At 36.6% G+C, this 25414-nt stretch overlaps 1 protein-coding gene across 2 annotated transcripts in view; it reads left to right on the forward strand.

Moving 5' to 3' along the window:
• The window catches only part of LOC306851557 (RNA-binding protein Nova-1-like), a 49573-nt gene that overhangs the window by 963 nt on the left and 23196 nt on the right, over positions 1–25414 (forward strand). The window contains exons 2-3 of one of the 2 annotated variants that reach the window (XM_079387877.1): positions 4603–4665; positions 8121–8264. In XM_079387877.1, the coding sequence (XP_079244003.1) occupies positions 4603–4665; positions 8121–8264 (207 nt within the window). The remainder of the gene's footprint in view (positions 1–4602; positions 4666–8120; positions 8265–25414) is intronic. The other variant, XM_079387878.1, reaches the window with a different exon arrangement.

Consider the following 25414-nt stretch of genomic DNA (forward strand, 5'->3'; position numbering starts at 1 on the left):
ATTTCTAAATATAGGCTAATATTATGAGCGCGTACCAAAACATTCGAAAACATGTCTCGTTGCGTTTACGCATCCTTGCTATCACCGCAGATGACCTTGCGTTATGATCTTGTGCTTTGAATCTATAATCTTTTATTTTGAAATTTGGCCCTGCAAAATAAAGTTATGAATGATAAATGATTAGAATTTTTTATTATTTATTTATTTTTTTAAATGAAATGTATAATGATAGTGTTAAGAATTATTATAGCCTACCACTTGCATTTTAAGATTTAGGCTACTATAATATGATACTCAAAAATGAAGTAAAAGCCTGAAATGTTTTTAATGCTTCAATTTTATACTGTAGTCTATTGTTTATACTGGACCCATGCTTGCTTGTTTATTATGCATTCCGGCAGATGCCATAAGAATTCTTGTGTGCACTACACTTGTCTGCTAAACTGTTAGGCTAGTTAAAAACAAAATATGCATGCATTTCTTAACCTTTAAGTCTTTTAGCTGATTGGTAGATGGTAGTTTGGTTGCAGGTTAACCATGTAAACCATTGTTGTTTTCTGTGATGGTCAAATCCCCATCTTTAGTGTCATTATACAGGAAACCATCTTATTTGGGTCTTTTTGAACTTCATCACATTAAAGGTAGAAAAGAAGAAACATTAGAAATATTAGCCTAGGCAATATATCTGTGGTCAGTATTTATATTTAATAAAGGTCAGAATTCAAATAGAAGTGCAAGAACAATTTATTTCACCTGCTAAAGGGTTTTTCAGTAAAATAAGTGTTTGTAGTTACAGTTAAAGGGTTAATTATGGCGCATAAATGAAGTGATTGGCGGATGTTTACATGTGAAAGAATCGATGCAGAAAGCGTTATGAATTGTCAGTCAGAAGAAGCATGCTGGACTCGTGGGAGGCATAACCTGCAGATCCATTTGCTAAAATGAAAAGACGTTGATGCTTAAGAGATCTGGGCTTCACCGGAATTTATTTGCCAAGAGGAATTATTCTATGGGGTTTCCAGAGTTATGGAAGGGAATCTGGAAATTCTAATATAGTAATTTCCAGGCCTGAAATGTCAAAGAAATTCGTAAAATCTTGAAATGTCATGTAAAGATGGAATTTTCTATTGGCTATACACAATTTTCTGTTGTTATTTTTAGCTATTAAATTATAGAATTGCTCTCTGTGCATGCAGTCTCTATAAATGAATGAAGCCCTTAGCCAGTTAAGTAGTGTAAAATTGAACTGGTCAAAAGCTGTAGGAGCCTTGATTCTATTTAAATAATTAATTGAGTTCAGTTAATTTAAAATCACAAATAGTTACAGTAGTATAGAAGAATGTATTAATATTACAACACAGTCATTTTAGTATTGTAATATGGCACTAATGCTCTATTTAAGCATCTATATTTATATTAATTCATCCATCCATATTTATTAACTTAAATGTCTCTCTGGAAAATGATAAAATAGAAATGCTGAATTAAAAAAAAAAAGATTAATTTAGTATTTTGTATCTCTAAGAGTTGATAAGGCATAGATAAATATGTTGAAGGGAATGTTCTAGTTTTTCCCATTTATATTAAAAGAGTTTAAAACATATGGCATGTATTAACATGGTTGAATCTGTTTAGGATCAACATGTACCCGTAGTTTCCACTTTGTGGTTTATAGTTAAGCACAAGACGTTACACAGGCAGATCATCGGGTAAGTTAGTGTGAGTTTGAACCATTTGTGTAGTTTTTTGGACTGCTTTTGAGTTGAAACGAAGGATCCAGTCCTACGACAATATTATGTCTAATTTGTTTTCTTATAACATTTACTGTCTTTGATTTGGTGTTTACATACTTGTTGGATTAGTATCATATTTTGTGTGACTTGCATATTGTTTTAACTCTTTGTTTATGGGATTAAATCATGATTCAGATGACAAATGATAGCATTTTAAAGGCTGACTGAAAAACAAAGTCATAGGCATTAAGACGAAAGTCAACTGGCTTAAAACCAAGAATCATTTTCCTGCCAATTGTCTTCGACTTCAAGTTCACCAAAGAGCCTCTCTCCACGTTCTCGAGCTGTCTCATAAGATGTAATGTTTTAATTTTGTAAATGGATGGACTGGCACAGCACAGTGCTTCCATTTACAAAAGGTTGTTTTAGGGGATACAGATGTCCTAGCTGGACAGCGTGAGGGGACTGTGACCCTCTAAGGCTGGAAGAAAGCGTGGAAGTGTGTGTATGATACAGTGTTGTTTTTACTATATAAAGACATTTTCGGTTGCTGCTCGGCACTGAATTTGTGACTAGCCTTTTTTTAGATTCTCTTGCTTGTGCATTTCTGCCCGCAGGATGAGAAAATAGATGTCTTAGAAGGGGTTGTTACATAAATATGATTTGCTAGCTGTGTTTGAAGATTCACCTCCACCCCCTCAGACATTTATACGGGGGACCAATAACCGATTCGTCGCTGTCGCCCACCTCGTTCACTCACATCCTACAATGCAAAACTCCCACCGGTTTTCAAATTAAGCGCACAGGTTTTTTCTACGGCTGTTTTTGATAGGCTCAGCAGAAATACATTTAGGGTGCGCTGCGTTCTGCTCCCCCATCGTTTGTTTGTTTCGCCTCTAATCACAGTTCTGGGTCGGGGCGATGGTTACTTCTTCCTTCCCGAGTCCATTTCTCATTTCCCTTCAATAGCAGCAAGTCATTGATTATCCAAGCAACGCTCTGTCAATTGATTACCGTACAATCACGAAGGGGGCGCTGCTTCGTTTTTTTCTTTAATGCACTGCGTCAAAGAAAAAAAAAATCTCATGCAGGATGGTGAGGATTTGGGAGGGCGTTGTAAAAGGCGGCCCCACATTGGATGATTCGCTCGCCCCTCTCGGCTCGTCTGCCGTGGAATGGAGGACGGGACCTGAGATGAATATGGATGAGATGAATGAAAGAAGCAATGCGAAAGCTTCTCCTCAAGCCTTCGCGCTTGTTAGAACAAAGCATGCTGCTTTCTCTCACATGCGGCAGAAAGCGAGTAGTATGCTTTATTCCGAGTGCAATGTTTATATCGGAAGCCATTTTGGTCAGTCATTGCTTGGACAGCCGCGCAGGGAAAGTGGTCCTTTCATCACTCCACTAAAATTAGATGTATGTTTGTTGTACTTAAGCACAAATGCTATGCAACCCAATTATGAATCTGAAATCTCGTATACAATGCATACGAGAAAGGAGCAACAAAGTGTTTGTAGCTTTATGGCTTTGTGCCTGTTTTCAAGGCCCCCAACATAAGCCCACAGGAACCTTCAATCCTCAAGCTGATGGTGCTTATTCTGAACCACAGCTCTCTTGGGAGCCTCTAGCAACCAATGATTTGTGTTTACGCCCACTGGTTTATTATGAGTAATACCCATTTTGGCTTTTTTATTAATTATTCTGACTTCTCAGTGAGTGTGATGCATGTAATCATATAGATGTACACACAAGACAGTGCTTATGAAGATATTTAGTAGGCTGGAGGGAAGAATAACAGCGTACCAACTTGTTCTTGTTTTGTTCCCGGTGTAGCACAATGGGAGGGACTCATTTCCCTCAAAGGCACTGTTACGGATATCCGTGTAGTGTAATCCACTGATTTTTCTCAGCCAGGGCTTTGTGTTGACAAGTGACAAGAAATTAGTTTAATCCAAACTTGGGCTGTAAATGCTCCATGTTTTAGAAGAGAAGAAACTGAGAATGTCTTTTGAAATAAAACTGATGTTGAGAAATTAGGAATATTCTGGGTTCAGTAGTTCATTACAAATTAAGCTCAGTCAACAGCATTTATGGCATAATGTAGATTACCTAAAAAAAAATATTTTCATTTTCTTTTAAAAATGGAAATATTAAGGTTATGGTGAAAGACTTATAATGGAAGTGAATGAGGCTAATATTCAGAGGATTTAAAAGCAGAAATACGAGGCTTCAAATTTTACTCTTTAATTGTTCTGTTAATTCTTGTGTATTATTTGAGCTGTTCTTGTCATGTTTACTGGCATTTTAGGGGTTTAGGTGTTACGTTTTCATGTTGTAAACCTGGATATAATGGAGGTTAGTTACACTAAAATATATACCATGTATTGTTTACATCTTGTGACTGAAACTACTACAGTGAGTATTGTAATGCTTACAGATTGACCCCCATTTATTTCCATTGTAAGTGCCTTACTGCAATTTGCATTGTTTAAAGAAAATGAAGCATAAGTACAAATGAATTAATTTTTGTTGTAATCAAAATTATGCCACAAGTGCTGTGGATTGAGTTTAACCTGTATTGAACCTGGAATAGTCTTTTAATTCAGAGAAATTCACTGAATGTATTATTCACTGAACAAAGTCGTCAGGCTACGTTTGATTTCAAATAATCGTGGAGATGATCGGAAACCAAGAAGTCATTGCTATAAAGTTCATTATTACTGTAACTTTATACATGACATCAACATTCACAGGTATGTTCTTGATTCTTGGTTTAAAGGTAGACTCTCATTGTTCTGTACTTCATCTTGTTTTGTTTTTCTATCTGACATTTCCACAAAGATTAATTTTCTCATTCACATTCTTTTAGAGAGATGCAACCAAGCGGCCATCCATGATCCACCATTTTCATCAGATTTTGTCGGATTTCACGGTAATTCGTTTAATTTTCTGCAAAAAATTACATACAGATTTTGATGTCTGCAACCCAGAGTCTACCTTTAACTCTGTGATGTTTCTTACTTTCTTTTTCACTGCATAACCACCTTAATGCTTTGTTATATTTTGCTGCTCATAATTAACAAAGTAAAATGTGTAACCTAATATTGTTATGAAAATATGATATTTAACATAATATCATGTGTTACATTAGTTAGAGTAGATAATGTCAATTATAGCCAGTCTGGACGCGACCTCTTAATCCAATTCATGACAGACTTTTGTTAGATGCTTTTGAAGAGAGAATACTTATGTATGCATGATACACATTATTTATAAACCTGCGCCATATTAATCAAGGTTAAATTTAGACTCATCCAAATCAAAAGGAGGGCAGTCTTAGCTCAGTGAGAAATCTGGGTCATTGCAGAAAAGCATGTAAAAACCGTCTGTTTATGAAGTGAGAAAACAACAGCAATTTTTAGTATGTGAGTGAAAAATCAGGATTTGTCATTTAGAGGTGTCTGCGAACCCTGTTCTGAGTACATTTATTTGTGTCACAGTAACATCCATTATTCCCTTGTTGTTTATTCAATTCATAATCTGGTGGCATCCAGTACAACTATTCTGGCTAAATATGAGAATATACTTGTTTAGTTAGAGATCCACTTCATTACACATCCAGATCAATTGGCTTGTGATTCTAATGAGATTGCTTCAAGAAGACTTAAACATTGTTAAAATGAGCCCATTCCTTACTGTTAAAGGGATAGCTTGTTCAAAAAAATGAAAATACTGTCATCATCTACAAACTCTCAAGTTATTCCAAATCTGTATGATTTTCTTCTTCTGTTAAACATCAAAGAATATATTTTACAATATATTACAGAATATATTTTAAGTGTATTTTAGAATGTTCAAAATATTGTTGGTCCTCATTGACTTAAAATACTATGGAAGTCAAATGGGTACCAGAAACTGATTGGTTATTCACATTCTTCAAATGATCTTCAACAGAAGAAAGAAATACGTACAGTTTGTTTGAGGGTAATGAGAGTAAACGATGAGAGAATTTTCATTTTGCGGTGAACTTTTCCTTTAAAGAGGTAATTCATCTATAAATGAAATGCACTCTCATGTTATTTCAAACCTGTATAACTTAATTCAGTGAAATACAAATTGTTTTGAAGAATATTCAGACCATTCTATTTAATATAATAAAAGTGAATGGGGACTGTGAATCCCCAAAATGACAAAAAAGCACCATGAAAGTGGTCCATATGACTTGTGCATTATATTTGAAGTATTCTGAAGTCATACAGTAGTTTTGTATGAGAAACAGATATAAATGTCACATATAAAGTCATTATGCATTAAAAATGTTGACGTGTTGTGTGGTTGACATTTGCAGGCTTAAATTATGGCTGAATCACGAAGAATCAATCTGTTGAATCAGATCTTTTCCATGAATAATCTGATCCACGTCACAAAACCAGTGTGAATGATTCATTCATGAGTCAGACTTGAATTCAGTTGAGTTCAACTCACTGAATCCATGATCTGCTCTCAATGCTTACTAGCTCAGTGACAATTACAAGTTAAATTTCACTCAATTTGCCATACAATCCTGCACACGAGTCGTATGGACTACTTTTATGGTTTATCAGAAAGCTCCAGTTCCCATTTATTGTAAATACGCGAAAAAGTCAGATGATTTCATTATTCAAATTTACTCCTTTTGTGCTCCACAAAAGAAACAATCTGATCTGTCACGTCCATCTTGTTAACAGAAAGCTAACACTTCTCTTATTTTGGTTCACACATAACTACAGACATGTGCCATTACTTTGCCACAGATGCAGTTGTCAAGTCGGGCCTTCGACCAAAACATTGTCGTCGTTGCCATTGTTAGCTCATTTGTTTTTCCAGCTGCACTGTGACATTAACACTCTGTCCAGGAGTCTCTTTCAATTTTACCCAATCATCAGTATTATGCTGCAAGTGCATGTAGTTTAGCCTAGCCATCAGCCTAGATTGACAAGATAAACTGCTTCTCCAGAATAACAATCTAATCTAAAACGGCCGTCTTCTGGGAGTCGACACAGATTAATTGTGGTGGAATATTAAGCACGTACCCAAGCGGCCCAGGCAGAAGGATACAATGTCATGTTAAAGTCAAGGTGAAGGGACCATGTACTGTGCTTCTGCTGACCTGGATATGCAGCAGCCAGGTAGAGCCCAACGATAGATGAGGCACTTCACTGCCCCACCGCTGCTCCACTTTCAGGAAAACCTTTGCTGACCTTTCTCAAGAGGGAACTGAAATCAGGATGTCTTGTGCTATATTATTATATGCACCTTACTATTCACTTGCTATAAATGGCTACTTTACAATGTCTAGCTTTCCAGTTACATTGAACGTGAGTCTCTTAATACATCTTTTCAAATTCACCTTCTCTTGCGCTTACTTTGATTGACGTGTTTAACAAAATGTACCCTCATCCCGGATCTTTCCTAATTACATAACTTGCAATTTTCATGTTCTGCTAACCTACGCTAGAGTTTTTGTTCTGCTCTTGACTGTTATTGGCCCTGCTTAACTTAAGCGTTAATACTTGTGGTTCAGTGTTAATTACTACTCGTTAAGTCCACTGATCTTATTATAGTGGTCTTGTAGTTCTTTGCTGGTATAGTATTTCAGCTTGACTTTTATTTATAGCTGCCTTCTCTGATCGCCTCTTGCGTTTTCTCATAAGTCAGGCATTTAAGGCGTTTAGCAAGAATGTGAATTTATGCATTGTGCAGCCATCTTTTATATCCACTACCATTTGAAAAATTGGACTCACCTCCTCAATCTTTATCACTTTATTCTACATTTCATAATAATAATAAGCCATAAAATCTATGATGTAGCACAAATTGAAGGATGTGACTTATTTAGTGGCCAAAAATGTTAACTTATATTTTAGCTTGCTTAAATTAGCCACCCTTTCCTAGATTACACTCTGGGCATTCAACCAGCTTCATGAGGTGCCACCTGGGATGCTTTTTAAACTGTATATATTATTAAAGAAGTTCCCATGCTTTTTCTTCTCTCTCCCTGCTCATATTCATCCATTAAAAAAAATTAATTAAACTGTAATTAAAATTTTAGTTATTGTAGTAATTTATGTATGTCTACAAAAGAAGTTTTATGCTTTTAAGCATAAATGCGTAAAATAAATGAAAATGTCAGATTACAGAAAAATGTATTTGCAGAAATTTTTATTTATATCTGTTGCAAATAGGTATCTAGTAGTAGTAGTATGAATGGAATGTTATTTTATTTAAATCTGTTGTGTATATATTTATTTATTATATGTTTTATATATATTTATTATTTATTGGATGTGTCAAAAAAAGTGTAAATCTATTGCAGAGTTCATTTTTTCTATCTTTTTCTGTTTCCAGAGGAAGGCGAATATTTCTTGAAGGTGCTGATTCCAAGCTACGCCGCAGGCTCCATAATTGGCAAGGGTGGTCAGACTATTGTCCAGCTACAGAAAGAGACAGGGGCCACCATCAAGCTGTCCAAATCCAAAGACTTCTACCCGGGTAAGTCTCCTAATTCAAGAAAGCTTTGAAGGGAACCCTCGTCAACCTCCTCTTGTTTACTGCACCACCATCCAGTCATTAAACAGCACACATTTCAAAGCACCTGGATTATATTATAGCTTAATTAACCCATGTTATTAGTCTATGCTAATACATTACCAAAGGTACCTCGTTCCCAAAGTCACTGCGACTCGTTCTTAATGAGAATCATATGGGGTGCTGTCACCTTTGGGCTTGCGGCCACACCATATGGCCTTTATCAGAGCTCAGGTTGCAAAGAGTGCCAGATCAAGTGGGGACAAAGAGCCGAGAGACTCACAAAGGAGCAAGTATGGAGTTCAGAGCTTAAATAAATGCCAATGCAATGTTTGAATGGTTCCTTTCTAGTAATGTTTACATTTAGAGAGGAAAAAGAGGCATGTTTTGTGTCTGTGTGTGTAGGAAGTCTTTCAGATGTTTTTAGGGATGGAGTGACACAGAGGAAACGAGAAGCGGCGGGGGGCTTCTGGGCTCTTACTTAAAAGGGCTTTGTGCGATTTGCTCATCTTCCCATCGTTGGCACGTCCAACAGGGCACCTCTGTCCCATTCCCCTTGGGATGTGGAGCACAGAGCGATGGCCGGCCATGGCAGATGCCAAATGCAAGACACCTCCTACCCACCCCCCTTTCATTGGTTTTGGCAACCTTGTGTGCTCCAATGTCTAGAGCAGGGGGGGTTGTGATGGCTACTGAATCAAGGGAGAGGAACGTAGGGGAACAGTCGCCGGTGCTGTGCTAGGTTGTTCGAGTGCTTAATGGGGGGTCCTTCCTCTCCAGTGAAGGGGGCATCTGTATGGAAATTAGTTTGAGCTTTTCCTTGGGTGCGAGTCAAAAGATCCACCTGCTGTGCTGCTCTCACGGTGGGGAAGGAGGGAACTTTTTATCTGGTTAAGGGAGAAGTGTCTGGTATAACTAAATCGCAAAACCGTTTAAAGAAGTACATCATGTCTCTAAAGATACCATTTGTGATAGAAGCTGAGCTGGCATTTAATTTTGGACAAAGCAGCGCTGGCCAGAGACATCTATTATTTCTGCAGAACGGATTTATTAGTTGTCTTCGCTCTAAATATAGCTCCTGCAGCATTTATTGGGAAACAGCCATATTTTACAATGACCTTGCATCTGTGAAGTACACTGTTCCATCTTATAGACACAGTAAGACACTGTTAAGTTAAATGTAGTTTATATGTTGTCATTTTTATTAAATAGCTTGCAAATTCATGCAATTTCAGAACATAAACTGGATATTACAGTTAAGTGGCCACTACTTAAGCATAGTTCACTTAAAAATGAAAATTCTGTCATCATTTACTCTCTCATGTCGTTCCAAACCTGTATGACTTTCTTCTTCTGTGTAATACAAAATGAAATGTTTTCAAAAATATTTTTGTCCATACAAAGAAAGTCAATAGGGTCTAATGTTGTTTTGGACCGTAGTGATTTTATTGTATGGAGAAAAACAACTGAAATATTTTTCAAATATATTTTGTGTTCCACAGAAGAAAGAGAATCATTCAGGTTTGAAATGACATGTACAGAATTAGAATTTTTCAGTGAATTAATCCTTTAAATAATGTTAAGTTAAATGTAGTTTATATGTTGTTGTTTTTATTATAGCTGCAGTCCGTAACTTTTTTTGTGTTCAAAATGTACAAAATTTATGTAATAGTCGAGTACACCATGAATCCATTTTCCAAACCATGTTTTTGGCTTGTCCTGAATCCCTACGGTACACCTATAATAAGTGTTTATATTCAGACTATTTAGACTGGTTCGGGAAGGTACCGCTGTGGAGTAGCCCGGTACCTGCGTGATTCATCATAGACATAAACAGAGAGAAGTAGCTCCGGGTACAATCATACCAGCAAACTTACAAGAGGTCAAAAAGGTGACATAGTTCGTAATTGAAAGGTTGTAGGGGGGTCTGGGGGCATCCCCTCCCATAAGAAATGTTTTGACAATGTAAATGAAGCGTTCTGGTGCACTCTGACAACAAAATAAAGGAAAAAGACAACATATGCTTCAAGAAAAAAAAAAGCACATTTATACCACAAACTTTTTGGACAATGCAACTCTCTTGTTCATACTTCTCTTTTTAATTTATTTTTGCAAATTTTAATGTTCACATTAATCAACAAACTCCATCTTTTCACTGTGGAGGAAACAGAAGCTGCATCTGAAGTGGCTTTGGATGTATTTACACAGATGAATGGGTCACTTAATCATTGACTCGATTCGTTCAAAAACGTGGATTCCTTCTGTAACGAAACACTGCTACTGTGTTGCTCGGAGACACAAAACAGTTCTGCTGTGGCTTTGATTGAAACGTCGTCAGAGAACTTGAGCAAAAACAGTCAATATTGTATTACAAATCGCGAACTGTGTGTCTGCCTCACTCACGATGAAGAAGTTCCACACCGACGACATGTTTACATGCGGATGTGAGCGTAAGTGTGACGAGCTCGTGAGATGAGGTGTATTCGATTTGAAGCAGCAGCGCGCAGACCGGTCGGCGTTTAAAATCAAAGTACCGCGAGAGCGATTCGAAAGCGGTGCTTTGATGTCATACAGCGATCGTTCTGCGCGGTGATGCTTCAAGTCGAACCGAGAAAGGCCCTGCGTCCCAATGTGCATACTAAACACCCTATCTGCCCTAAATAGTATTGAAAATTACTACTATCACATAGAATTTAGGATGGATAGGATGCACATTGGGACGCAGGCTGAGACTTTGGTCGAACACACTCCTGTCTACCAGCTTGCAATAAAAAACTCTTCGGATCTAGACAATTCACATAAATTACATATTTTGATTCAAAAGGTCAAATTTAGCCGAAAAGTGACTAGTTTGCAGGTATGACAATGTTCTTCCGCAACACGCACGCAGTTCTGTTTATTAACCACTAGAGCATCAAAAGTTACGGACTGCAGCTTTAACAATGCAAATCCGGGATGCTACAGTTAAGTCTCAGGTGCTTAAAGTGACAGATCACCCAAAAATAAAAATTTGGTCACTTATGCACCCTTATCTCATTAGCGTCAATGGGGTCCAATGCTGTTTTAGAACCACTGACAAAACAGTTTCTCAGCATTCCTTAAAATATCTTATTTTGTGTTCCACAGAAAAAAGTCATACAGGTTAAAACAACAACATGAGGGTGAACAAATGATGACAGATTGTGTGTGAACTATCCCTTTAATTACTAAAAAGCAACTTAAATTCAAAGGCTTATGTTCCACAGTCCTTTGCATGAAAAAACAGCACCAAAAGTCAAATTTTAACGCACAATGCTTGCTTGATTTTTCTCACAGCATTTTCAGATACGAGTCCAGAGAGTTGCATCATCCTTTTTTCTTTATAATTGGCCAGCGCTCTTCCTCTCAGGTTTCCTGAGTGTGTGCACATTCTGACTTTTCCCTGTCCAAGTCACTGATCCCCATCCAGCCTCTCTGTCCCTTTCAGCAGAATGTAGCAAAATATTAAAGCTCACTCCTAATCCAGCACCATGATTGCAGTTTTTCAGTGTTTAATACCCAGAGAGCCATGTGGCCCTCCCCCCACACATTATCAACATTACTGATTTCTCTGCTGTGTAATCTGCTTAAGACCTAAGCTTTGTGGCCAAAAGATGAAAAGACGCAATATTACATATCTACGGGTAGAAATTAGTTTTCTACGTGTTTATTTTATTTGTTTTTTTCTCTCTGGCTCCCTTTCTTCAACCTTACTCACTTAAATAATTGCATGTTATTTGAAATTAAATGAATGTGTTTTGTATTGAAATTCATTTATATTTATATTAAAAGCAACTAGTTAACCATAATTCTTAAAAACATTATAAAATATTGCTAAAACATCAATAAAAATGCACTTTAAAGTAAATCTGACATTGTTATAAAGTGTAATATTTCTTTAATCAATATTATATTATATAGTTTTAAAAAAATGTACTTTTAAGATTTGACGCTTTTAAGGAATGTGTGTCTTAGTATACTTTAGTTTGTGTAAAACACTTTTTGGACAGTGCTAACAACAATTTACCATGGTAATACCATGTTTTTGGACTTTGAAGTACCTTATGCTCATAGTACCATGTAAATATCATGATATATATCAAAGTACCTTCAAATCAAACCAGTATGTTTTTGAGTGCTGACACGTTTATGATTAGTTTATGATAGAGTTAGCCTTTGTTGCTACTGAATAAGCAAATGTTAGCACGGGTTAGCAAGTAATTATGTGACTTTTGCTGTGTTTTGGATTTGGCCTGTGGAAAAGTGTGTCAAAAGAGCTTGAAAGATTCACACTCGAGGAGTGTTATGTACAGAAGGTGAAGTTGTTTTGTAACAATGCCAACTGAAATTGTCTACTGCTAAAATGTCAATATGTCTTAAAGCTTGTGCATTATAATTAATGATTCAACACATTTTAGTGCTTGTTAATCAGACTGTCTGTGAACTTCATTAATTGAGCGCTATGTATAAGTGCTAGCTTAAATGCCAGCATGTAAAAACGCTATTGTCGGAGACAGCGGGATAGTCGTCATCTGGGCTATGGAGGAGAGACGAGGTACCCTTAATCCCCGTGGCTTTGTTTTCTTTTTCAGGCACGTGACGTCATTTTCTGTGGCCGCTAACCCTCAGTGCCAGCCAGTGCCTGAGACTCACACAGTCAAACCATCTTGTACAAAAGAGCCTTGCTTCCCAGAGCGAGTTTGACCCGAGTCTCATCATAGACAGAGCGATATAGAGAGAAACACTTAGCGAGGGGGATGATTGGAGTGATGGCGCAGACAGTGATCTTGAAAATGATGAAGATGCTAGTACATCAGAGTACATTTGTGATATAATTAGCATGTTGCCCACTTAGCGTGCTGGCGCTTTCAATTAGGTATGATCGTCAGAAAGATCTTCAGAATGTGACGTCTTTCTTTCTTTCTCTTTCTTTCTTTCTTTCTTTCTTTCTTTCTTTCTTTCTTTCTTTCTTTCTTTCTTTCTTTCTTTCACTGTACCCGTGTGAAAAGAAGTGTGCTTAATTATGTACTTATAATTGTAGTGTGTTATTTAATATTACATTTAAAGTAAATGTATTTTAAATGTGCTAATTTCCAACTTTGTCATAACAAATGTTTTGTTACATATATATTTAAATACATGACATAAGAGTATATTTTAGTTTACCATAAATGCTTGTCAGTACATTTGTCAGTAAACTTAACCATATTTAAAAGACAATAGAAGTAATTATGAAATTATGAAAGTCCTACTTAATGTAAAAAACACTCTTAAGTTCAGCTGACTTAATTTAATATAAATTTAAATTATAGTTCTTTTTAATGTAAATGCAAATAACACTAAATTGAGTTTCTGAAAAGAAATACATTCAGCTTGCACTTAAGTATATCCTTTTAAAGTAAATTATTTCTGTTAAAGTATCTTCCTGCTTTACCCCCTTCAATTTTGTACCTCTTTCCCCTCGGGTGTTGTACTTCTGCTTCTGTAATGTGCGGCTTTCCGTCAGATGTAATAGAAAGCCTCAGAGGGACCTGCCATTAATAGAACACAGCAAATTTATTCCAGGAATCAATTTTTGCATCATGGGAGTGGTGCCTTGTCCTTTACTCTAGCCCTCCCCCTTGTCCAACCACCATCTCCAGTGCATCTCTATGATGCCTTAGCACAAATGCTATTGATCAGTCATGCCACTGCAAAGAGAAAGGATAAAGGATAAAATTCACAATGCAAACTGATGAGAATAGCAGGTGCATTCCCTTCAAATTTGAAAAGCCAATCTCTTTCCACCCAGGAAGTCCACTGACTAAATCATTTTGATAATTTACACCTCGATTCAATAGTGTCGACAGGGGATGTGGGTAACATAATGTTAAAATTCAGTCTTTCCCTTACCAAGCTCAGAAACACTGAGGCGTATCTACATTAAGGGGCAGACCTACATTAAAGGGATAACGCTGTCAGTTACTCACCCATGCCTTTCTTTATTCGGAGGAACACAAAAAAAGATATATTGAAGAACATTGGAGTTTAAAAATATTGGACCCCATTGACTTACACTGTATGGACAAAAAACACTGATAAATATTAAAAATATATATATATATATTTTGCTTCAAAGAAGAATGTCAGTCAGAATATGTTGCCTGATATTTGTAATTATTGCATTGGCCGTTACATTTGTCTGTTTGGCCATTAAAGGAATAGTTCACCCAAATATGAAAAAGTCCTTACTTATTTGTAGTTCCAAACCTTTCATCTTTCATCTTCATCTTCAGAAGATATTTTTGATGAAGTCCGAGAGCTTTCTGCTTCTGCTGCTAATGTAGGAGCTGGTGTTCTGAAGTGTTTTTGCTGATCAAGTACAAGTTTTATCAAGTTATTCCTAAATTTTATGAATATTATGTAAATGTAAATATAAATTTAATTGCAAGGATCGTTATGCCAGTGTTATTTACTATTTACTATCTTCAAATTAAATAGTGTGATATATATATATATATATATATATATATATATATATATATATATATCTGCTTTATATTGGACAGCGGCCACTCTTGCTCTCCATAACAGCATTGGCCATTAATAAAATTCATATTGGATAACCACTACTGATATGGTCATACAGTTTCAAAACAACGTAAATGATGACAAGTTTTCATTTTTGAGTAAACTCTTCCTTTAATCTGCCTCTTTTTTTCTGAATTGAATCTTCTGAATTTACTTAAACTGTTTAAAATGTGTTAGAATCATCAAATCATTGGAAATATTAAATATACACACACTCAAGTAGCAGGTGGAGCTTTGTGAATATTGACTGATAAAGTTCCTGCAAAATCTGCAGGCGTCGATGCAGTCCGAGGCTAGTATTTCACACACAATAGTGCTTGTTGTAATGGACAATTCTCATCACGTAATACGTTATGTTTTCAATAGTTTCACGTGGAAATGGTGAAAAACAAGGGAACTGATGTCAGCCATGAGAACTGATGCCAGTTATGAGATAACGGTAAACCATTTTGTAGATCTGAGAGCCTTTAATCCAGCATTCCTGTAGGTCTGAGTGGCGTTGCCTGTCTGTCAACCCTCAGACTCTGCATCATTAGACCAGGCACTGAGTGAGCTAGAGCTTATGGGCACAGAGCTTAGGACCTCAATAACTGTCCCATGCTTGGGCGATGTGGGGAATAGTGGATTCGGACAAGGAGGATCTTGGATTTGAGAGCTAAATATATCCCTTTGTCTGTAAATTTTTCCTGTGGTCTATATAATTACCTCTATGACACTGAGCTTACCGCCTGACACTCTTGTCATCACCCATATTAGACTCTGAGCTGTGTATGTTTGAGTTTTTGACTGAGTATATCAAGGGATTTGAGATATTTGTGACAGTGCAGTTATGTCTGATCCCTCGGAAACTCAGGGACGAAAAGATGCAGACATGGAAAGAAGTTGAGAGGGGAATGACACAGTGAAGGGGGAGGAGTGATTGAATATTCAGTTGTTTGAATGGGCAATGATGTGTCTAAACTGTGTAGGACAAAGAGGAGTGGTGGGCCACTTTTAATGACAATAGAAGCTTTTGACATCGTTGACGGCACAGCTCCTCAAGTGCGGGGGGTGGTGCAGGCGGGCAGGCTGGTCTCCCATCTGCCTGAGGAGGTGTCAGTGTGTGTGTGCAGTGATGAAGAGACAAAAAACAAGAGTGAAAGAAACAGGAAAATGGCAAAAGTGAGAGTGCTGTGCACTGTGTAAAACTGGAATGACTGAGTTTGGTTAACACTACATACACATAGAAATATTTAATGTGATGAATGTTTAAATTTTTAGTTTACTAAATGAAATGACTGTGTTGTTAAATGTTAATTATTTAATTTATTCTATTTTATAATCAAATGTTTCCCTGAGATATAATTTTATGTGTGTGTGTGTGTGTGTATATATATTGGAAAAACTTATATATGTAACAAAGTCTGTGTATACAGTGTGTTTTGTGTGTACACACACACACACACACACACACACACACACACACACACTGTATATACACACTTTGTTTGTATATTATACTTAACTAATAAATAAACAATGTGTGTATATGTGATAGAGATAGATAGATAGATAAATTATGAATAAATCAGCATTTTATCAACCATTGACCAGCCAGCTCTCAAAATACCAATCTCTGAAAACCCCATATCAATTAACTACTAGTAATAATGCTGCACTAAATAAATGGTTATCAATCATAGTGAACAACAAATGTCTGTAACTCATAGTAGTGCTAGTAGTTGTATCGAACGAGTCTTGTTTTTTTATAAAAATGCATCCTGGGTGTCAGTGGGAGTCTGACGTGTTACATAAGTGGACCTGTCTCTGTGCTTTTGTCTGAGGCTGTCAGTGGAGTAGAGATGATGAATGTGTCAGTGGGAGACAGCCATCCTCATCTCTCGCTGCGTTCACTCTGTCATCTGCTGCACATTTTATGATGAGCTCATCAGTAAAACCCACCCCCACGTTCTAAGCTCAGCAATTCAGGGCCTTGACAGATTTTATTTATATGCACAGATATATACATACTTTTGGCGGGAGAAGCTTACATGCAACTTTTGTCAGAAAAGAGTCTCTTGGGATAAAACCACTTGCTAAATGAATAAATGTAATGTAAATATATATCGATTTCAATAAGTGGATACAGAAATTGATTGTGTGATACTGAAATCATATGGCTTTCCTATTCACATTTTTTTAAGAATAAACAGCGTTTTTATATAATATATTAGTTAAATAATAGAGACTAATATGATAGTATATTTTAAAAATGTTGTACTCTATTGGTACACATGGTTTATTGGTAATTTTTTCACCTCTTGTTATTCTAAACAAAAGCTTGATACGTAATAACTGATCTAAAAAACAGCATTAGAATTTCTAGCCTCATCTATGTTCAGTGCGACTCATGTCTTATAGCTGCACGCAAGGTGCACAGGATCTGTCCCACAAAGGTGGGACCTCTCCTGGGGTTTGGTGCAGAGCTGACAGGGGTGACCCCACGCCCCATCCCCCTTTGTCACAGACACGCCCTCCTCCCTACGGTTTCTCACTCCCCCCTTTTGAGACAAAGCATGCTTTGTTAGTCTCTACACTCTGTTGCCTCAGAGATGGGAATTAAAGTGACGGCTCCAGAGGCAAGAGGTTCCCCTCTACCATCATCATTATAGCCGTCTTTCTCTGTTTCCCCAGCTACACCAGGCAGGTAGACAGGCGACAAAGATGTCTCTCGCTTCTGTGCCGATGTCTGCCTCTGGGCTTGGGGCGAGACAGATGCGTTGTCTGAGAAATAGACAGAGAGAGTTAGCCGCAGTAAGGATGGATACTCTCACAGTCCGGTCACGTAGAGAGGCCATAGACTCCCACAGCCAATCGCATAGTGGCAGGGCCTCCATTTTGAAGTTCCCGCAGAGGGAAAATAGCAGGGGCAGATGTCCTGCTGCTCTCACTGGCCGTTTAAAACATAATGTAAACAACAACCGTACTGAGAAAATAATATTAAAAGATATGAATTTTAATTAATATAAGTATATATTTTTATTAATTTGATCTTAAAATAACAGTAATGTATATTTTTAAATGATTTATGTTGTAGAATTGAGATTTATCAAAATAAAAAAAGTATTTAGCAGAATACATTACAATAAAAAAATAATTTGCTTAATTTACTTGAATACATTACTATATTTTAACAAGGTTTTTATTAGATTTCTGAACTAAAATTATACAGATAATCTCAAAATTTACAGTAAAATATTTATAATTGATATAATTAAAAATGCATCTAATTTTGAGAGGCACTCTCAAAGATTTATATATAATTAATATTTTTTATTTTGTTACTTATTACACAGAATAATTATTCAGAAGCAATCTTTAATCAAAATCAATCACCGTTAACATACCTTTAAAATAATTTTAATATATTTTATAAGTATTAATGTATTAGCAATGATATTTGTAAAAAAAAAACATTTTAGTACATTTTATGTAAAATCTATATGAAATTAGAAATAAATAATAATGAGTAAATTTAGCAAGGTTTTTGTTAGATTTCTGAACTAAATACAGACAAAATTTCTAAATTGCCAATACAATAATGATTATTTATATGCAAATCAAACATCACCAAGTTACAGTAACATACCTTTAAAATAATTTTAGTATTTCTGTATATATAAATTATTAATATGTAGTAGCATTGAGATATTTGATCAAATAAAATTAAATGAACAATTTTAATAAATGTTATATAAAATATTATTATATTGCTTCAAATTTACAATTAACAAGGTTTTTGGTGGATTTCTGAACTAAAATGATACAGACACACATCTCAAAATTAACAGTAAAATAATTATAATTGATGTAAGTTAAAAATATATTTATATTTATATATTTTGAGGAGCACATTAGGATTAATATATAATTCATTTGTTTTATTCCAGAATAATTCCAGATATTCCAGAATTATTTCCAGAAATATTCCAGAATAATTATTCGGAAACCATCTTTAAAGGCGGGGGGGGGGGGGGGGGGGTACAATGCTGTTTCATGCATTCAGAGTTGTTTACACTGTATCGTGGCTCTTGATGACGTAAACGAGGGTGGAACTCCTTTTTTGGGCATTTCTCCCGGAAGAGCGCGCACGGGATTCGCGCGGGAAGAATGTCTCTAAAGAAGTGTTTTTTTGGTTGTGAGGGAAAAATAACCTTGTTCAGCTTCCTGAAGCACCCAGCGTTACGTAAACAGTGGATACAGTTTGTTTTTTCGGGGCAGCAACGGAGTTTCTCAAGTGTGTTTGTTGACGAACGTTTTATAAACAAGGCCCAGTTCCACGTTGGATTTGCACATCGTTTGATACTGAAAGATGAAGCAATCCCAAGTATAAAAGATCCCGGTCATGATTCAGCACTGCAGACGGTAAGTGAAACGGTAAGTGAGATATTTGGCATCAAATATCTGTGTTTTGTTGTCGATCGGCGCTCAAGTGCTCATCACGCTTTAGCTCCGCCGACGGCGCGCCCTCCAGGAGCTCGGCATTTTTCGGAGAGAATCGTAAAGCTGTATATTTCTTTTATAAATATGATCAAACTTAAGACTTTTTGGTGATATGAAGGATGCAATACTACTCTATAGGTACTCAAGATTAACATGAGATTGGGTGAAACTGTGTGTGTTATGCCCCCTTTAATCAAACATGGCCATGTTAATCAAGCCATTTGAGTAATAGTCATTTTTGCATTGAAGCACAATCAAAAGACACAAAGGCCTCCAGCACATTTCTATAATCGCAGATCCAGCCTAATGACACCTGGCCTGCCGGTTGCTGTGGCATTCCCTCCCGTTGCATAATGAGGTTATAAGTGCAAAATCATTTAATGCCTGTGTCCTGCACTGGGGCAATTTAGCATTTGCACTGAGACATTTGGAGCTTAAATAAGAAAAGCCCCTTACATAAGATCAGGACAATGGAAAGCTGCATTGTGTAGAGTAGGGGGGCACCTTTCCTCTAAAACGGAAGGTGGTGAGGGATGACAAAGAAGAGTATTCAGTGTTGGCGGTGGGTTTCTTTTTGGATCAGATCCAGCCTCCTCGCAGAGGGGACAAAGCTCCCCCTCTGTGTCTCAACAGAGCCTCTAAAGGCACCGAGTTCCGCAGCTGCCTCCCGCTCCGCCCATTTGCCTCCCAAAATCTCTAATCCCCACTGAATGACCCCCTGAACTCCCTTTCTCTCTCTCATACGCTCACTACCACCTTGAGCTTACCAGACCAGTGATTCATTTCTCCCGCGTCTCCCGTCAGCTGTCCAAACGTTCCCTTCAACACAGCGGCTGTATGCTTGTATTAATTGCAACAGATCGGCCACGGCTAATTATCCTTGACCCCTTTAGCCTCGTAGGAGTAACGTGTGTCCAGAGCTGGGTAGATTACTTACAAATTGTAATCCGTTACTGATTCCAGATTACATGACAAAAATTGTAGTCAGTAACGCAATCTGTTAAATTACACATTTTAGGTAATATAATCAGATTACTTTTAGATTACTTTTGATTTAACTCATTTATCTTGTACCATAATGATGTAAAAAATGCAAAGAGTAAGAAAGCTTGTTCCATTAATTGTAATTTACAACATGAAGCGCATTAAACATTATATTACAGTTTCCCAAACTAGGGTTCAGGGTTCGTAAAGGAACTGCAGGGGGGTTGTGAGTTTTATGAAAAGCTGAAAATTAATTAAATCATAAAAAATTAAATTAAAATAAATCATTTTAAAACAAACTCCCCTTTTTTTATTTAATTTTTTTTTTTTGAACTCCCTTTTGAGGAAAGTCTCTTCACTTGGCGGCCATATTTGCAACGCCTCCAGTCAGCTCATACAAGACAGTCTTAATGAACAGGGGAATCCTGAAATCTCAAACACTGCTCACATTGTCAAATCAGCAACAAAAATCTGATATTAATTGCCCCATGAATGTTGTTTCTTATGCTCAAATAGCGTTTAAAAAGCTTCTTTTTCAGGCTAGACCAGGCAATGTGCATGCAGAATCATAACCTGCTTATACTGTGCATGTGGATTGGCTGGTCTAGTCAGGTTTCTATGGGAAATTTGACTCTTTCATTTCGAAGGTGGGACTATTCCTCCATATTGCGTGTTGCAGTTTCTCCCATTCATAAGTATAGGAGTGAACAGTCTTTGTGTTTCTATAGTCTTTGTTTTAAATAAAACACTTACTAAAAAAGATGAAATATTTTTATTTACCTGCATGCCATGTGATCATTAATCAACATCAAAGAAACTGTGAACATGCAAATGTGATACTTAATTATTGAAATATTTATTTTTAAATCTCAGGGGTACTTAAAGCAAATATATTTGGTGAATAAGGTTTTGGAATGCCTGCATTACATGTATCTAAGAAATAACATGAATATGTGCATATATAATTAGTTATAATTAATAATACATGGTTAAAAAACCTACAGAGTAATAATTCAAATAAAAATGAATGTGTTCATCAGTAGTTGATGCAATGTTGAAACCCTTCTTAAACCTGAAATGATTTTTGTAAATCCAGTGGTCAAATGCTGTCGCCACCTGACTAATGACTGATATTTGTGTGAATGTTCACAAGACTGGACTATTTATACATATATAATAAGTATATATTCGGTAGGCTGTTTTATAAAGGAAAATTTAAAAGATGAAAAAGAGAAATTAGGGGGGATCAATGATTTATGAATAATTTATTGCTATTGTGTGAATAATATGTAATCATGTAATCCATAAAAAAGTAACTGTAGTCTGATTACGAGTATTTTAAAATGTAATTTACTCTGATTACAAGTATTTCATTTTTGGAATCTGATTACGTAATCCAGATTACATGAAATCAGTTACTACCCAGCTCTGCGTGTGTCTATGCATCGACTATGGGTTGGAGAGCATACAATTTGGAATTTGCGTGCACAGATATCTAAATGTAAGACTGCTATTTGATATATATATATATATATATATATATATATATACACATATACATATGAGATAGTCTGTTTGATCATCTTTGGCACTGGACCATGGGTTGGTTGAGCTGTTTGTGAGTCAGCTTTGGAGCTGGAGAGAACAGTTGTTCCTCAAGGGGACATCCTGAGATGGTCATGTGACCATGGCCTTCTAGAATTATGTAGCATGAGGGAGGGGCGTGGCCCACTGACCTTAACCAACTGTCTCGGTCACTTTGACTTGGTATCTTTTGTTGTTGCAGCTGTAATTTTTGCCATAAACAAAGAAAACATACAAAATAAGTAAATAAAATATAGTTTTGAAATGAAATGCAATATATTTATTGTATATTGTTTTATAGTATATATATATATATATATATATATATATATATATATATATATATATATATATATATATATATAATATATATATATATATATATATATATATATATATATATATATATATATATATATACAGATTATAGTTTGCTATTCTTGTTGTAGCCAGGCTGTATGATGTTGCCTTTTCAGTCACATGAAACCTTCGAACGCAGACACAAAAAGATTGCTAATTGCTATTTTGCTGATTGCTAATTGCTATTTGCTTCTCAGCTATCACCAAAGCCAAATGTTCCCCAAAACGTTTAGTTGATGCACCACTTGGGCTTTCCCTAAAGAGATCAAGCAAATAAGCGAGAATAAAGCACCTTTAAAAGAGTGATTCTTGTTTGTCTTTGACTACTAACCTCTCAGTTTTCATGCTAAAACCTGAAGCGGAAAGGGTGAAGATCCACACGTGCGTTGAAGACTTTACAATCAGTGCTTTCAACCTTCATACCCACTGTTTCACCTCCTTTGCCCACGCAGGGCAGGTGCAGGCAGAGGGGGCAGCATTTCAGAGCCTCCTTTGGCATGAAATGTTAGCACTTTACTGCACAGGGGTTGGCTGGTCAGCGCCGTGAGCTCCATGCCAAATTTCAGGAAGGAGGATTAAAGCCAAGTCGATTGTGAAAACGAGTGTAATGCTTCTCTGTTCCTTCTCTGTTCCTCCTGACAGGCGGTGCTGATCATGTCCTTTTAGACATGAGCTGTACGTTAACTTAAGGCGGCCTAAAGGGGTTTTGGAGCTGAATCCTAATTGTACGGCAAGTCAAGCGACTCAAGCGGCACAAGCTGACCTGAGGCGGTGTCATGATTGTCCCTGAGTAGCTGGGTTGTGCATTTTTCAGAATGAAATTGATATTGTTTTTTCAATTCTTAAATACTTCCTAAATTTGAATCGAGTTTAAATTGAGATAGCAATCAGAAAGCACAATTGCTATTTTAATTTGAATGTAATGGAGTAGATTTAAAATTAACTGAAATTCAAAGAAATGAATTTAGTCGAAAAGCAAAATAAGACAAGTTCAATGCACATTTCTTAGTATTAAGCCTAAAATGTGTTTTCATGTCACTATTTATGAGGATTGTATGATCTTTGAATAATATCAGTCTTTAAATGCAAGATATTGAAAGTGTACCTAAAGTATACTTGCAATAGTTTCACTTTAACACAATCAAAAATACTTCAGTATATCTTTAGTTGGACTTCAGCTCTACTTTCGCACAATTAAAGTGCAAAATCAGTTGTCATTTAGCAGACTTTAAGTATACCAGTTTAGTATATCAAAATACAATTGCAGGGTATTTTAATTAAGTACATAAAAATTTAAATGTATTTGTAGTATACTTAAAAAAAAAAAAAAATGAAATGGTTGGGTCCTGAAGGTAAAATCCTATTTATTTCCTTAATGGGGAAATTGATTTTTGACGTTAACTTGTAAACCGTTAAAGACGACCTACGTGAACTACGAAGTTGTTAATCAATGATAAATGCCCACATTATTTCTGCTTATTTTTTAAATAATTATCGTGTTTAACAGCAGGAATCCTGATGAAAAACTACATTACCCATGATTCTGCAAAGAAATCTTCACCAATCAGAGAATCTAAACTAACAAATTGCACCAAAATAACACTTTAGGTGCCTGCCTACTCCCATGAAGCACAGCAAACTACTTAAATAATTGTATATGTGCATATTTTATATGAAATGTAAAATCTATTATTTCTATATAAAATTAACATCCTTAAATCAATAGTTTTATATTTTGTAATTTGTAATACTTCATGGGATTGTAGTTCTTTCCCTCACTGACACAACTGTCTTGTCTTTTTTCTGCATTTAAAATCTTGTGATTCAGCTCATAGCTGGTTGGTGTCACATGTCTGGTTTTCTGTTTTCCCCTGTGACCTAGTTTTCCCCATTCTGTTTAATTAGTCATTCAGTTCACCTGTGTTTGTAATCATCTCATTAATCTCCAGTGTTTGGTCCATCCTTTATAAGTCCTCAGTTCTCCCTTTGTATTCGTCCGTTCTCGTCAATGTAAGCTTGTTTTATTGTCTGCCTCTTGGATAGTCTCATTAAAATACCTTTTGTTTCACTTACCTTCATCTCCCTGAGCCTGTGCCTCATCAGCGCGTGACAGTTGGTGTGGTTCATGTTTTATAACTCCGTAATGAAGACTTGGAATCCCTATGGGAAACATGAATGTAAAAATGACTTCCATAACCCAGGCTGTTGAAAAAGTGGGTGGGCACTGTTGCACTCTATTCACTAAATTTCCTCTTTCTGCCATTCCAGTTCAGCTTCCTGTGGGGTGTGGCCAATTCAATTCACATTCACACTCACGAATTGAAAAGAAGCCAGTTCTTCAATTAAACCCAACTGACTTCTGAGAAGTGACGTGGCTGCTACCAGAGCACAGTTTTTGGACTGCCAGCTCTGCGTTACAACAAATGCCTTCTGTCTGCACGTCTGCATGCACATGCAAGATCCATTCATATGTTGGCAACTGCACGCAGTGTATGTCCATTTCAAACACTCTGTATTTCTGCACGCCTGTCAGTGTATTCTCATGGTGCTGAGAGCCTTAGAAGGCAGTGGGGGTGTCTCATGTTCAGGTTGACTTCTCCGGCCTTGCTTGGCTCCTCAACCCCATTGCCTCATTTGAATTCCAGCTGTACGAAATGGGGAACAGATTGTGTGCATGATGTAAAACGGCAGACATTCTCCTGTTGCTATGGATAAGGTCATCTGTTGAGTAAACTCTGAGCAGATTAATACACATTATGAAAAATGGAAAACTGAAAACATGGGACAGAACAGTAAAATTGAAAAAAAGCTCTTCTGGTGGTCTCTTGTAGCAGACAAAAAATAAAAAGTTAGTGCTAAAGGGTTGCGATAAGGAGTAGGCTGGAGACTTAAACTTGGAAAACACTGATAAAGAAACAAAGCAGAAAGCTGGCCCTGGATCTACAGGCCTGGGCGCTTTGATGGGCTTGGAGGAGATGACTCACAGGCCAGTGGAGGAGGCCCAGACCAAAGAGGACTCTTAGCAATTAGCGGCGCTTGGACATGACAGCTTTGGGGGAAGTGGTAGCGAGTTTGGATGTTCTTGTTGTAGGTTTTTTGGAGCAGCCATGCCAGCT

This window comes from Barbus barbus (genome assembly GCF_936440315.1).
Source record: "Barbus barbus genome assembly, chromosome: 31".
Lineage (NCBI taxonomy): Eukaryota > Metazoa > Chordata > Actinopteri > Cypriniformes > Cyprinidae > Barbus > Barbus barbus.